This window comes from Asparagus officinalis, chromosome 4 (assembly GCF_001876935.1).
Source record: "Asparagus officinalis chromosome 4, Aspof.V1, whole genome shotgun sequence".
In the NCBI taxonomy this organism is placed as follows: domain Eukaryota; kingdom Viridiplantae; phylum Streptophyta; class Magnoliopsida; order Asparagales; family Asparagaceae; genus Asparagus; species Asparagus officinalis.
Window position 1 is genome coordinate 139824331 of NC_033797.1, and position 14592 is coordinate 139838922.

The 14592-nt window shown below is 33.8% G+C and overlaps 1 protein-coding gene across 1 annotated transcript in view; it reads left to right on the forward strand.

Annotated features, from left to right (window-relative positions):
* LOC109839561 (serine/threonine-protein kinase fray2) overlaps nucleotides 1–13935 on the forward strand; it is a 34869-nt gene extending 20934 nt beyond the window's left edge. The window contains exons 17-22 of the mRNA XM_020408037.1: nucleotides 10151–10252; nucleotides 10368–10419; nucleotides 10497–10546; nucleotides 11047–11111; nucleotides 11989–12040; nucleotides 13389–13935. Coding sequence (XP_020263626.1) covers nucleotides 10151–10252; nucleotides 10368–10419; nucleotides 10497–10546; nucleotides 11047–11111; nucleotides 11989–12040; nucleotides 13389–13442 — 375 coding nt within the window. The 3' untranslated portion in view covers nucleotides 13443–13935. The remainder of the gene's footprint in view (nucleotides 1–10150; nucleotides 10253–10367; nucleotides 10420–10496; nucleotides 10547–11046; nucleotides 11112–11988; nucleotides 12041–13388) is intronic.

Sequence of the window (14592 nt, forward strand, 5' to 3'; positions counted from 1 at the left end):
GGTAGTAGTCAAATAATCAGGGCAGTAGTAGAGATCTGTTCTTTAAACATAGACTAAGAGCAGATCAAAAAATAGGCAGTAGTAGATGACCGGATCGGGTCATGTGTGGCCTCGAATCATCTATTCAAGGTCATGGAAAAAAAGGGGACAAAACAAACAGCATGGTACTGTAGTAGCGCGGCACTGTAGCGGCGCAACTAGTGGTGAGGGTAGTGTCGGCGGCAAGGAGAAGAGGCGGCGGCGGCTAGGTTTTTTGAATGAGGATTTGTGACGGCTAGGGTTTCAAAACTTGTCGGTTATAGCCCATGAAAATCATAACCTTTGAACAAAGAAAACATAATTGTTAGTGGTTTGAAACAACAAAAATTGCGGTTCATGAACCTTAAAAATTGAGAATTTCGAGATACGCCAAATATTTGCCATTGGGTCGAAATAGATGAAAATGTATAAAATTCTAGGTTGGAGCCTATGAAATTCGTAAGTCATGAGAAAATCTTAGTTGCTATTGGGTTGATACTTCCGAAAATGGACAATTTTTTTGGATTATAGCCCATAATAATGGAGAAAATTTTGAAGGACGCCAATTAGTTGTCATTTGATTAAAAGAGTTGAAATGGAAAAATGTTATGCTTATGAAAATCGTAAATTTTGAGGAAAGAATATTTAATTGTATGTTGGGTCAAAACAGTGGAAATAAGATATAAATCTTAGGTTATAGACCATGGAATCTACAAATTTTGGAGTACAACAAACTTTTTGCTATTGGATTAGAAGAGAGAAAATGGACAAAATTATGAGTTACAACCCATGAAAATCGTGAAACTTGAGGAAAGAGAACTTAATTGCCAATGAAAATTGGACAAAAAGTTATTGGTTATAGCCCATAAAAATTGTAAATCTTGAAGTATGCCAATTAAATGCCAATGAGTCTAAATGATCGAAAATGAACATAAGACATGGGTTATAGCCTATTCATGAATTTGAAGAAAGAAAACTATGAATTTTGAAGTATTTTGATTATTTCCTATTGAATTGAAAGAGATGAAAATGGACAAAGTCGTGGGTTATAGCCTATTCATGAATTTGAAGAAAGAAACTTAATTGTCATTGGCGCAAAGGGAATAAAAAAAGAACAGTAATCGTGGTTTATAGTCCATAAAAATGAGAATTTAGAACTATTCTAATTATTTGTTATTGGACCAAAATAGATAAAAATGGAGAAAATTGTTAATTATAGTCCATAAAAATCGTGAATTTTGAGGGAAGAAAACTTAAGTTTGATATTACATCAAAATGAAAAATTGACAAAAATCGTGGGTTATATAGCCCATAAAAATTATGAATTATATACACTAATTAATTGCCATTTAGTTGAAAATAATAAAAATGGACAAAAATTTGTGAATTATAGCCCGTGAAAACCATAAACTTTGAAGAAAGAGAGTTTAAATGTGAGGTTCGAAACAACAAAATGGACAAATTGTGGTTTATATCCCTTGAAAATTGAGAATTTTGAAATACGCTAAATGTCTACCATTGGGTTGAGATATATGAAAAAGGACAAACTTATAGGTTAGAACCCATGAAAATCGTGAATATCGAGTAAAAAACTTCATTGCTATTGTGTTGATATGACAAAAAAATGGAAAAAAAATAGTGGTTTATCATATAAAAATCAGAAATTTTCGAAGTGCACCTATTTGTTGTTTGGTTAGAAGTGATGAAATGGAAAAAAATTGGAGGTTACCTATGAAAATCGTAAATTTTGAGGAAAGAAAACTTGATGTTATTGGGTCAAAACCACAAATTTTGGAAAAATATCATGGGTTATAGTATATGATATCAACAAATTTTTGGAGTGCGTCAATTTTTTTGCCATTGGATTGAAAGGGATGCAAATAGACTAAATTGTGGGTTATAGGCTTACAATTCATGAAAAAATATGATACTTGAAGAAAGAAAAAATAATTACCAACAAAAATGGGCAAAAAAATTATGGTTTGTATATCCTATGAAAATTTCAAGCTTTAAATTGCTATAATGTACCTATCATTGGATCGAAATGACTGAAATGACCAAAATTATGGATGCTAATGTTTTTAAAAGTTCTCGCCTAGACTGCCTAGGCTCCTGCCTAGGCCTAGGTGATACCTAGTCTACCCTCCTAGGTCTTGAAAGCTCTTGGGTGAACAGAAATTGCTTACGCGAACTACATTGTTTAGGCCTTAGTTGATTTTCTCTGTTGCTCTCTATACGTCTTCTAAACTCTATACTCTTCCGTTCGCCTCCAATGACTATGAACACATCCAATTCCTCTGATCTCTAGCAAAACTTCCTTAGTCATCACTTAAAACTTAAAACAGAAAAAGAAATACTCTTAGGCTTAAAGCCTAAGCGCTAACCATCAGTTTGGCACCTAGTGGTGCCTAGCACTTTTGATAACATTGTTTATAATTTAAAAAATAAAAAAATACTTAGGCCCCACCTAGGCTCTAAGCGTCGGATCAAGGGGTTAGGCCGCCTAATGCTTTTTGTAATCTGGGTTATAGCCCATGGAAACTGTAAATTTTAAATTATGGTGATTATTTTATTGAGTTGAAAGAGGTAAAAATGAACAAAATTGTGGGTTATAACCTATAAAAACGGAAATCTAAAAGAAAGAAAAATTAATTGTTATTAGCACGAAAAGAATAAAAATGAACAAAAATTATGGTTTACCGTCTATGAAAATTAAGAATTTTGAAGTATGCCAATTAAAATCTTTATTTCTGCAAATGTCACGAATTTGCCTTCGCATCGAAACAAATAAAAATGGAGAAAATTGTTGATACTCCATGAAAATTTTAAACTGGAGGAAGAAAACTAAATTATTGTTGGATCAAAATGACTGAAAAAGATAAAAAACGTGGGTTATATAGACCATGAAAATTATGAATTTTTAAGTATGTCATTAATTGTTATTGAGTGGAAACAAATAAAAATGGATAAAAATGTGAGTTATAGTCCATAAAGATTGTCAACTTTGAAAAAAGAAGTTTTAATTGTTAGTAGTTCGAAATAACAAAAATGGTAAAAGATTGTGGTTCAGCCCTTGAAATTTGAGAATTTTGACTATTGGCTCGAGATAGATGAGAGTGGACTTAATTGTCGGTTAGAGCACATGACGATTGTAAATTTTGAGCAAAAAACTTAGGTTTCTTTTTCATAGAACCACCTTTAAAATATGGAAATTATATAGAGACCACATTTGATTTTCAATTCAGACATAAACATCATCTTTAAAGTGTTCTTTTTTGTAATCAACTATCGCGACTCACTTTTCAGTTGATTTTTTTGTGATTGATCCCAACTAACCTCCATTAAGGATCATCTCTGTAATATACTTAGTATTGACAACTAATTTATATAGCAAAACTGGAAGAACTTGATTTGAAGTGAGTTCAGGTGGTTGATTGCAATAAAAAGCCGTTTAAAGGTGGTTTATGCATAAATTAACAATGAAAGGTGATTCCTGTAAAATGATATTATTTTAAAGGTGGTTTCTAGGAAAAAACCTAAAAACTTAATTGCCATTGGTTTGAAATGATCGAAAATGGACAAAAAGTCGTGAGTTTTAGCCAAAAAAATGGAGAATTTTAAAGTGCAACAATTATTTGTTATTTGATTATAAGAGTTGAAATGGAAAAAATTGTGGTTATTGCCCATACGATCGTGAATTTTGAGGAAATAAAACTTGATGGTTATTGGGTCGAAATAACAAAAAAATTAAAAATCGTGAGTTAACCCATGTAAATTGCAAATTTTGAAGGCAATTAACTGCCATTGGATCGAATTGAATGACAATGAACAAAAACATTAGTAATAGCCCAAAAAAAATTTGAATTTTAAAGTATGCCAATTATTTCCTATTGGGTTAAAAGAGATGAGAATTGACAAAATTATGGATTATAACCCATGAAAATCTTGAATTTGTGAGAAAGAAAATGTAATTTCATTGGCTTGTAAGGAGCAATAATCGTGGTTATAGCCTATGAAAATTAAGAATTTAGAAGTATGCCAATTATTTGCCATTTGGTTGAAACATATGAAAGTGAATGAAAATTATGTGTTATGGTTCATGAAAATTTATTTGCTATTGAGTTGAAATATATGAAAGTGAACAGAAATTGTGGGTTATGGTCCATGAAAGTTAACTTTTACGGGAGAATACTTAATTTGTCAGTGGTTCGAAATAACAAAAATGGTAAAAAATTATGGTTTATAGCCCTTAAAATTTGAGAATTTTAAAATACATCAATTATTTGTCGTTGGGTCAAAATAGATGAAAATAGACAAAATTGTAGAGTGGAGCACATGAAAATTGTTAATTTTGAGTAAAAAACTTAATTGCCTCTAGGTTAAAATGGCAAAAAAGTTGGATATAAATCGCGGTTTAACCCTAAAAATGGAGAATTTTGAAGTACACAAATAATTTGTCATTTGTTTAAAAGAGATGAAATTGAAAACATTGTAGGTTATAGCTCATGAACATATTGAATTTTAAGAAAGAAAGTTTAATTAATTGTCATTGGGTCGAAATGATGGAAATTGGACAAAATTGATAGGTATAGCCCATGAAATCTGCAAATTTTAAGGTATGAAAATCTTTTGCCATTTGATTGAAAGAGATGAGAATTCACCAAATTGTGGGTTAGAACCCATGAAAATCATAGAACACGAGAAACAAAAACGAAATTATCCACAGAAAATGGATAAAAAATATGGGTTATCATAAAAATTATAAATTTCGAAGTATGCCATTTAACTGCCATTGGGTCAAAAAGATTGAAAACGACCAAAAATCATGGTTGTAGCCCATGAAAATTATGAATTTGGAGTAGGCCGATTATTTCCCATAAAAATTATGAATTTTAGAAAACATAATTGTCATTGGCATGAAAGGATTAGAAATGTACAAAAATTATGGTTTATAGCTCATAAAAATAAAAAGTTTAGAAGCATGCCAATTCCATTGACTCGAAGTAGATAAAAATAGATAAAATTATTGATTATAGTCCGTGAAAATTATAAATTTTGAGGAATGAAATTTAATTGCCATCGGGTCAAAAAAAAGGGACAAAAATCGTGGACTATATAGCCATGAAAATTGTAAATTATGTACGCCAACTAAATCATTTGTGGAAACAAATAACGATGGACACAAATTATAGTTTGTAGCCCATGAAAATTATGAACTTTGATGAAAGAAAACTATAAGTAGTTCAAAACAACAAAAATGGACAAAAATTATGATTTATAGCTCTTGTAAGTTAATAATTTCGAAATACATCAAATATTTACTGCTGGGTTGAAAATAGATGAATCTGGAAGTAATTGTAGGATAAGGCTCGTGAGAAATTGTGAACTTTAGAGTAAAAACTTAATTGCTATAGGCTGAAACGTTAAAAAATGGATCATGGATCATAACCCATAAGAATGGAGAATTATGAAGTACATCAAATTATTTGTCATTTGGGTAAAAGCCCATAAAATCTACGAATTTTGAAGTACAACAATTTTTTGCCATTGGATTGAAAGAGATGAAAATGGACCAAATTTTTGATTATAACTTATGAAAATCGTGAAACTTAGGGAATGAAATTTTAATTGCCAAAAGAAAATGGAAAAAAAAATAAGGGTTATAACCCATGAAAAAGGCAAAATTTGAGTATGCCAGTTAACTTATATTGGATAGAAAGGACCGAAAAGGAATAAAAATCGTAGGTTATAGCCTCTAAAAGCTATAAATTTTGAAATACACCGATCATCTTCTATTGGGTTGAAAGAGATGAAAGTTGACCAAATTGTGGATTACATAGAGGCACTGTTTTAAAAAGCCTTCGCCTAGTCCGTCTAGACGTACGCCTAGGTCTAGGTGGTACTTAGGCCGCCTAACTAGGGCTTAGCGCTTGGGTGGTACCTAGGCTGCCTGACTAGGTTTTAGGAGTGTTTAGGGGAGCATTGTCTGCTTGCATGGACTGCACACTTTAGACCGTGATCGTGATTTTCTATGTTGCAACCTTCACGTCCTTCAAACTCCTTTAAACTCTAAATATAAACACCTCCATTATCTCCTTCGACCTTCAACAAAACCTCCTCGACAAGCACTTAAATGAAAAAAGAAATCCGCCTAGACATCAGTCCGACATCTAAGCTTTCTATAACATTAACATTTACTATCAATTATTGTAATTAAAAAATAAAAATAAAACTCGTAGCCTCTAGGCATCGGATCCAATGCCTAGACCTCCTATCTATAAACTTATTAGTTATTATTTTAGCTATTTAGTTTAAATATGCATAGTTTATTGTGGATCTAAGATCGCTATTTTTTTGACAAATTTATATGAATTTAATACATGTACTTATCAATTATTATAATTAAATAATTTAAAAATAGCCAAATGCTTAGGCGTCTAGGCGCTAGGCACTGGTTCAAACGCCTAGACCGCCTAGCGCCTTCTATAACATTGCATATTGTTTATGAAAATCGTGAATTTTGGAAAAAAAATCATAGTTGTCATTAGCAAGAACAAAAATGAAGAAAAATTATGGTTTATAGCCTATGAAAATTAAGAATTTAGAAATACGCCAATTGTTTGCCTTTTAGATAAAATTGGAGAAAATTGTTTTTTATATAGTCCATAAAAATTGTGAATTTGGAGGAAAGAAAACTTAATTGTCATTGGGTCAAAACAATCGAAAGTGGACAAAAATCATGGGTTATGTAACCCATGAAAATTGTGAATTTTTAAGTACGTCACTAAATTTCTATTGAATCGAAACATATGAAAATAGACAAAAATTGTAAGTTAGTCTATGAAAATCATGTAGTTTGAAGAAAGAAATGTACAAAAATGTGGTTCCAAACTATGTAGCACGGACACGGATCCGACACGGCCATCCGACACGCCGACATGAGGCAAATCCTAACAAATACATAGGATACGTGTGGTCGACACGTGTGTCTGACACGGACACGACACGACACGGCTTCATGTTATGCGTGTCCGTGCTTCATAAGTTCCAAATGACAAAAATGTGGTTTATAATCCTAAAAAATTGAGAATTTTGTAATTTGTATATTTTCCATTGGGTCGAAATGGATGAAAATGGATAAAATTGTGAGTTAGAACCCATGAAAATCGTGAATTTTAGTAAAAAAAACATTATTACCATTTTGTTGAAATGATCGGAAATGGACAAAAATTGTGGGTTATAGCCCTTGAAATTGGATAATTGTGTAAACGTATTATTTGTCATTTGGTTAAGAAGGATGAAATAAAAAAAATTATAGTTTTATAGTCCATAAAAATCATGAATTGAGGAAAGAAAACTTAATTGTCATTGGGTCGAAATGATGAAAAGTAGACAAAAATCATGAGCTATAAGCCTATGAAATTTGTGAATTTTGAAGTATGATAATTTTTGGCGCTTAGATTGAAAGAGATGAGAATGGACTAAACTATGGGTAGCCTATGAAAATCTTGAATCTTTAGGAAGGAAAATTTAATTGTCTACAGATATTGGACAAAAACTTATGGGTTATATCCCATGAAAATACAAACTTTGATGCAAACCATTTAACTACTATTGGGTCGAAACAATTGAGAGTAAACAAAAATCATGGGCTACTGCCCATGAAAACTATGTATTTTGAAGTATGCTGATTTTTCCCATTGGGTTGAAAGAGATAAAAATGGACAAAATTGTGGGTTGCTAAACTCATGAATTTTAAAGGAAGAAAACTTAATTGTCATCAACATGAAAGGAGCAAAAAACGAACCAAAATTGTGGTTGCCCATGAAAATTAAGAATTTAGAAGTGTGCCAATTATTTGCCATTGGGTCAAAACATATAAAAATGGAGAAAATTGTTGGTTATAGTCCATGAAAATTGTTAAGTTTGAGGAAAGAAAATTTAATTGTCATGGAGTCAAAACGATGAAAAATGGACAAAAATTGTAAGATATATAGCCCATGAAAATTTTAATTTTTTAAGCATGCCAATTAATTGCCTTTGTGTCAAAGCATATGAAAATGGACAAACATTATGGGGTTATAGCCCATGAAATTCATGAACTCGGAAGAAAGAAAACTTAACAGTTAAGTGGGTCAAAACAACAAAAATGGAAAATTTTGGTTTATAGCCCTATGAAATTTAGAATTTTGACATTCGCCAAATATTTGCATTGGGCTGAGATAGATGAAATGTACAAAATAGCAGTTAATTGGCATCGAAGTCATCATGGGTGAAACTTTAGAGTCTTAAAGTGAATAATTGGATATAACCCAAAATTAAGTGCAAACTTTTTTTCCCATAGTATTCATACTGCAATTATAAGAGGGCAATGTACTTGTAACAGGAATAAATTTGTAACAAGAAAAAAAATTATTAAAAACCACTACACGTAAAAAAAGTTATTTTAGAACCAACAGTAAATATTCATCATCTGGACACCCATATCTGTAAAAAGCCTGAGCATTTTTCAGTGGCTACACTTTTGCATTTCAAACCAACAGTAAATATTCATCATCTGAAATACACCCAATATGTCTATAGAAAGTGTAAGCATTTCTATTCCTACTATTTTGCATTTACTGTCCAGGCAAGGTGTTATTTGCAAATTTTAATAATAGGAGTAGACTTTGAGATATTTTGGAGTCAAAAGTACATGAACCAAAGTGGATGAGCGTATATACATGAAACAAAACATTTAATATGCATAAAGTTATTGCTATTAAAGGTTATTGGTTTGTGGTAAACTTAATCGATTCAAAAAGTTCTTTAAAACTTTTGTAATTTCCATGTTGTAGAAGGCATTCCTAGTGATATGTATGTTTTCAGGCAATGATAAATAAATTGAAAGTTATCTGGATTTAAATCTTTATGTTGATTTTGCAAGATCAAGTCAAATTTCTTCTGTTAAAGTCTAAAGGGCCAGTTCCACGTCACTTGCTTGTTAATTGCGGATCAGGTTATGGAAAATCTTTATCTTTTTGTTAAGGAAAAAAGAAGCTTCTCTAACTCTAGTTTTCAATTAATTCTTTTCTGAGAAGTCACTAATTTAGTCATTTTTGGAGGAACTAAATTAAATCTCTGAGGGGATGGAGGATACACAGAAAAAAAAAGCAAAGGGCAATTTATCCATTGAAGCCTGTAAGGACAAAATGTGCGGTTAGCCACAAGGTCTCAATGTTCAATATTGTGTTTGATTTTTTTTTTAATTCAAATAACACAATCACGAACAGAAACATAATAGCAATAACAATAAATACAAACACAAACACAAACACAACAACAACAAACACAAGGACAAGGACAAGAAATTATAATGAATCGGTGCAAGAATCAATGACAATCTGTAGATTCTGTTCTAAATTGTAGGATTTATTTCATAGAACATGAAAGGTTTTTCGGTGGGGGGGGGAGGGGGTGGGCGGGGCGGGAGGCTGGCGGGGGGGGCGGGGGGGGATGGGGGCCGTTGGAAGGGAGGGGCGCGGGAGGATTCGGTGGGGGCGGGGCGGGGGGGGGGGGGTGGGGGGGGGCGGGGGGGGGGGACGTCGGGGGTGGGGGCGGGGGGGGGTGGCTGGGGGGGGGGGCTTATTAGAGTTTCTATTTGCAATAAGTACTTAGAGTTCCAGGGCACTTTGATATCCCAAAAATAGATGGCCGACCTTGCATTTTCTGGGGTGTAATTTGTAATTTTATATTCTTAATTCAAGGAACTTTGAAGCTAGCCATCCTGAAAGTAGGTGGCACAACCATAACCTTCCCAGATAAAGGTATTAGTTAGTAGATAAGAACATGAGCTTATTAAGCAACTGATAGTCTTCATCCTCATGAATTTTTAGTTTGCTCAAGCATCTAAATAGAGCTTCTGCTGTTTGACCACCCCTTTATTTCTTTCCGATTATATTCTTAGAACTCGTATCTGCAAATCATAAAATTGAAATCTCGTCATATTAGTTTGTGAAATTTCCTGATTTACACAGATAGTTTGTTATCTAGTTATTCTATCCTTCTTCAAGTTTAACTTGCAGTTTTCCTACCATTTTATGAGGATATATTATAAGAAATCATTGTCAACGTTGCTCTTGATGTTTTACAGCTTACTAACCAGTTCCCCAAGGAAACTACCAACAGTTCAGTACCTGCATCTATCCTCATGCCTCACCTTCAAAATCTTGTTCAACAGACTTCATTTCAACAAGTACAGAAGAGTTCTCATTTTTTTTTTTTATTTAACTCTTTCTTCATCATTTTTTTAATGACCCATGTTATCTTTGTGATTGTATTGGGCCTTAATCATCCTTTTTGACTACCAGGATTTAATCATGAATCTGTTGAGTAGCTTACAACAGAATGAGCTAGTTGATGGTCAGTAAAAAAACTGAATCTAATTACAATTTTGCAACCTTTGGGTGTGTTCTCATTAATTTGCACTCATTTTGCAGCTTCACAAAATGGAACGCCTCCTCAAACACGCACTTCAGAGAATAATGTGGTGAGTGTGCATATATTCGGATTAGCTCTGGTTATTTTTGTGTGATCGATACTGGTTTCTTGTTTAGTTCTGTTTTCCGCTGCACTGATTAAGAAACGTTTTTTTAGTCTGTATTGGTAAGGTAACCAACTATTTGCGTAGACAAATTTAGTCACAAAGCGTATCGAGAGCAAGTGATGACTACATGAGTTTCTTCTGCATTTAAGTTCTACTTGAGTTTTCTGTTAATGGATCAGGCTTGTCTGTCTGAATATCAGGGATTCGCACATTCATATACCAGTTTGTGCCTCTATCTGTATTCATGTATTTCTTTATAGTATATGTTCTTTCTCTGTAATCATTTCTGGGTCGGCCTAATTCCTGCTATGTATCCTAGAGCAAGGTTCAAGTCATTACTTGTCTTCAGCTCTTAAAACCTGTGACTATTTGGTCTTGCCCATAGTAATTCTTTACCCCTTATCTTGACTAAGTCTAAATATCCTATTATCATTTTTTGACAGGCTGAAACAGCATCTACGGAAAGAGAGCGTCTTCTACTTTTGAGAATTGCAGACCTACAAGCAAGGTAGATCATCATCTCAATCAAGTTATCTTTCACGCAAACAAGGAAAACATGCTGCACAAGTAAAAGTTCACAAAACTAAGAGGGGAAAGGGTTGGTTTTCTTTTTTCTTTTTTTTCTTTTTCTTTTTTTTCTTGGTTGGGATGCGTGTGCGCGGGGAGGGGGTGGAGTGGGGTGGGGGTGTTTATTGTTAGGGTGGGAGGAGGTTGCCTGGCTTATACCCACCTCTTTATCTGCTCTTGTTAATAAAAGAAAGCCCTATCACTATTACTTTGTTACTTTTTTTCACATATCATGATGTATTTCTTGGTCATCTCTGCTTGTTTCCTATCTCTGTATTCTTGCATTCATTGTTTTCCTTTGCTGTAACCATCTGCAGCATAGCCTATTGTCCAAACTCTTGTTACTTTCTTCCTGTTTGAGCTTAAAGAAATGGAGAAAAGCTCTGTCATTTCTTGAGGGCTTATTGAATTTCTTTAAGCTCTCTACTATCAGTAGTCCCTTGCTTTCTGACTCTTGCTATCTGGTGCTTCGAGGGAAATCTTCAAGGGTAACTTAGCCATCAAAGTACTTCTGTAGATGCCATTCTACACTGATATGAAGCTGCCAATGCGAACATTTCCCCTGAACCATTTTATGTATTTTTGTACCTCAGCAATGCTCAAAACTGGCTGGAAATAAAGATGATCGTTAAGGACATGAAAATGAACTTTTAGTTTTAGCGTGAAGTCTGGAGATAATTGTCTGGAGGGAGCTGCCTAAATGGTTATTTGAACATCTTATATGATAGTTAACATTTATTGGTTATCAGAAGCTAAAAGAGCAAGGGACTGCTCATATTAGACCTTGTTTTCACGTGACCATAATTTCTTCAATGCAGGATGATTAGTCTGACTGATGAATTGACTGCAGAAAGACTTAAACATAATCAGGTTAGTTGAGCTTTCCTTTCAAATCTGATTAATGTTTTTGTTTTAACTTTTAAGGATACATTAAATTGTAATTAGATTTTTGAAGTATCTTAATCATTATTGATATTCAAGACTAAAAGATTTTATGCATATTTTAATTTCACTCTAACTACGCAACATTCTTTTTCGTAAACTTTTTAAGTAATTTGCTTGGAACACAGAAAATTTAGTATTTGATATGCTACAGTGGAGCATTTAATACAATCTCTTGTTAACTTTTGAACTGCATATTGGATCCTCACTCCAGAGTCGGTCATTTAGCAAATTGTATTTTGAAATGTATCTCTATCTTTAGAGGATGAATTTCACACTTAAAGAGAATAGATTTCACAGTAGTATCTCCACTCTTCAATCTAAATGAGCAAGCTGCACATTTGATATAATCTTGGAGAACTTTGTGGGGAAGTTGAATTTCTTTCAAGACAAACATATGAAGGTGGCACAATTCTCTGGGATAAGGTTCTCTTCATTGGAGACAATCTTGATGGATAATATTTTATGGTCGACTTAATGAGGTTTGTCTGTTTGCATGGCGAGGTAAGTTATGCGAGCATTGTGTCTTTAGCATTATGCCATTCTTCTGACATTGCTGAGAAAATTCTCAGAAATTAAATATCTGAAGGCCAATGGAAATAGTTGGAACTCTTAAAGTTAATTGATCAAATATTTCCAGATAATACCTGATGCATCTTGAGTTATAAAAGCTTACCTTCCAGGAGGTAGAGAGAAGGCGTAGGATAGGATGTTCCAAGTTCCTGGGGATGGTTGAATTAGATATAAACTGCCACATTTTGCTTCATTTGGATTCTAACAAAGAGAAGTATTCCACTAAAAGACTTTATGCTTTAAGTTCTGACGACATATTGAGCTTTGAAGATTGAAGAATGTGTTGTCACATTGTGGCATTTTTTTGGAGTACAATTTTGACCTGTATTGGGAATTTGGTGGATAGAAAGACTCCTGATTCAAAACTTTTCATATTATTCAGGAGATATTCTGTGAGATAGGAAAGTTTCAGGAGGTATCTCCCTTTAGATTAGGGGTAATATTTGGAACCACGTTGATAGCAATTATAGAGTCTGAGGGGCATCAGATTTACTTGCGACTTTTCGGATTCTGTTTGTTCATATCAATGAGATTGTAGATAGTTATATTAAATGGATTATCCTTCTAGACGATCACACTTTCATTTTTAACTTAGAGGGTCAATCTCTCGACCTTTTCCCCTAATATTTTCTGTATATCTATTCTGAAGATACCTTTACAGTTGAACTCACTGCTCCTTCATGGTTTTGCTTTCTACTTGCAGTTGCAAGAACAGCTGAATGCAGTTTACCGTCAGGAAGAAATAGAAGAGTTGTGATTTCAATGCTACTGGAAATTTTGCAAAGTTTCCAGAATGTTAAAAAATCAACAAGAATTGCTTTTGCCATCTACAGGGGATGCCCACTCTCCTCTTCCAAGTTCCAGTAGGAGCTCAGTTGTGCAATATAACTTGTTTTTCTTTGGTTTTGGAACAGCCGAAGAGAGAGTTCAGGTAACACAGCCATAAAGGGCGTGACACTGGCGCGTGCATATTTTCAAGGCTGATGATGAGCATCAATTCTTGCTCATAACAGTCAGACATCAACCCCATACCGATATCAAGTTGGCGATTAATTTTTTGCCAGTCGCCTTTGTTGTTCTGTGAATTGAATGTATGTTGTTGTGTATTATTCTTGTAGTATGTAACTTAATATCATGTTGTATCAAATTGATGTTGGCTGTAATATTCAAGAGCTTGGCGTGTTTTCACTTGTATTATAAAGAAAATAATTCACTGGAGGAGTTTGTGATTCCATGTATTTGTGTTGTAATTTGTTCCAAAAGTAATAATTATACATATAAGCTGCTCAAGATAGCAGTGAGTTTGGCATATCATTCTTTTATTTCTGCTGTGAGTACGGTTTCCTTTGGCTGTTGCATATTATTCTTTTACTTGTGTTTGGCGTATTATTCTTGCCACATGAAATTACAAGCAAAAGCATTGCAGGACAAAAACAGGTTGTGTCATGTTCCTGATTGACTGCTTACAAGGTTGAGTTTGGTCTTTTTTTTCCCGGCTAAATACCCACATTGGTATTTTAATTCCACCCTAATTTCCAACAAGGTATTTTAAATAGGTAAACCTGTTTTAAGACATTTTAATTGATCCAACTAACCAATGAGGCATGGTTTCTCGTCGGCGGGAAAATTTCCGGCGAGATCTCGTCACGTGCATGGCACATGATGTCTCAAAACTCGTTTTTAGCAGCGGCGAAGGCAACAATCTCGTCATATTCAGCCGATTCGATGGGGTTAGGGATCTCAGGCGGCATCATCACCATTATTTTATCCTACTTTGGGCTGAATATGATGAGATTGTTGCCGTCGCCACTGCTATAAATGAGTTTTGAGACATCACGTGCCATGCACGTGAAGAGATCTCGTCAAAAATTTGCCCGCCGACGAGAAAACATGCCTTATTGATTAGT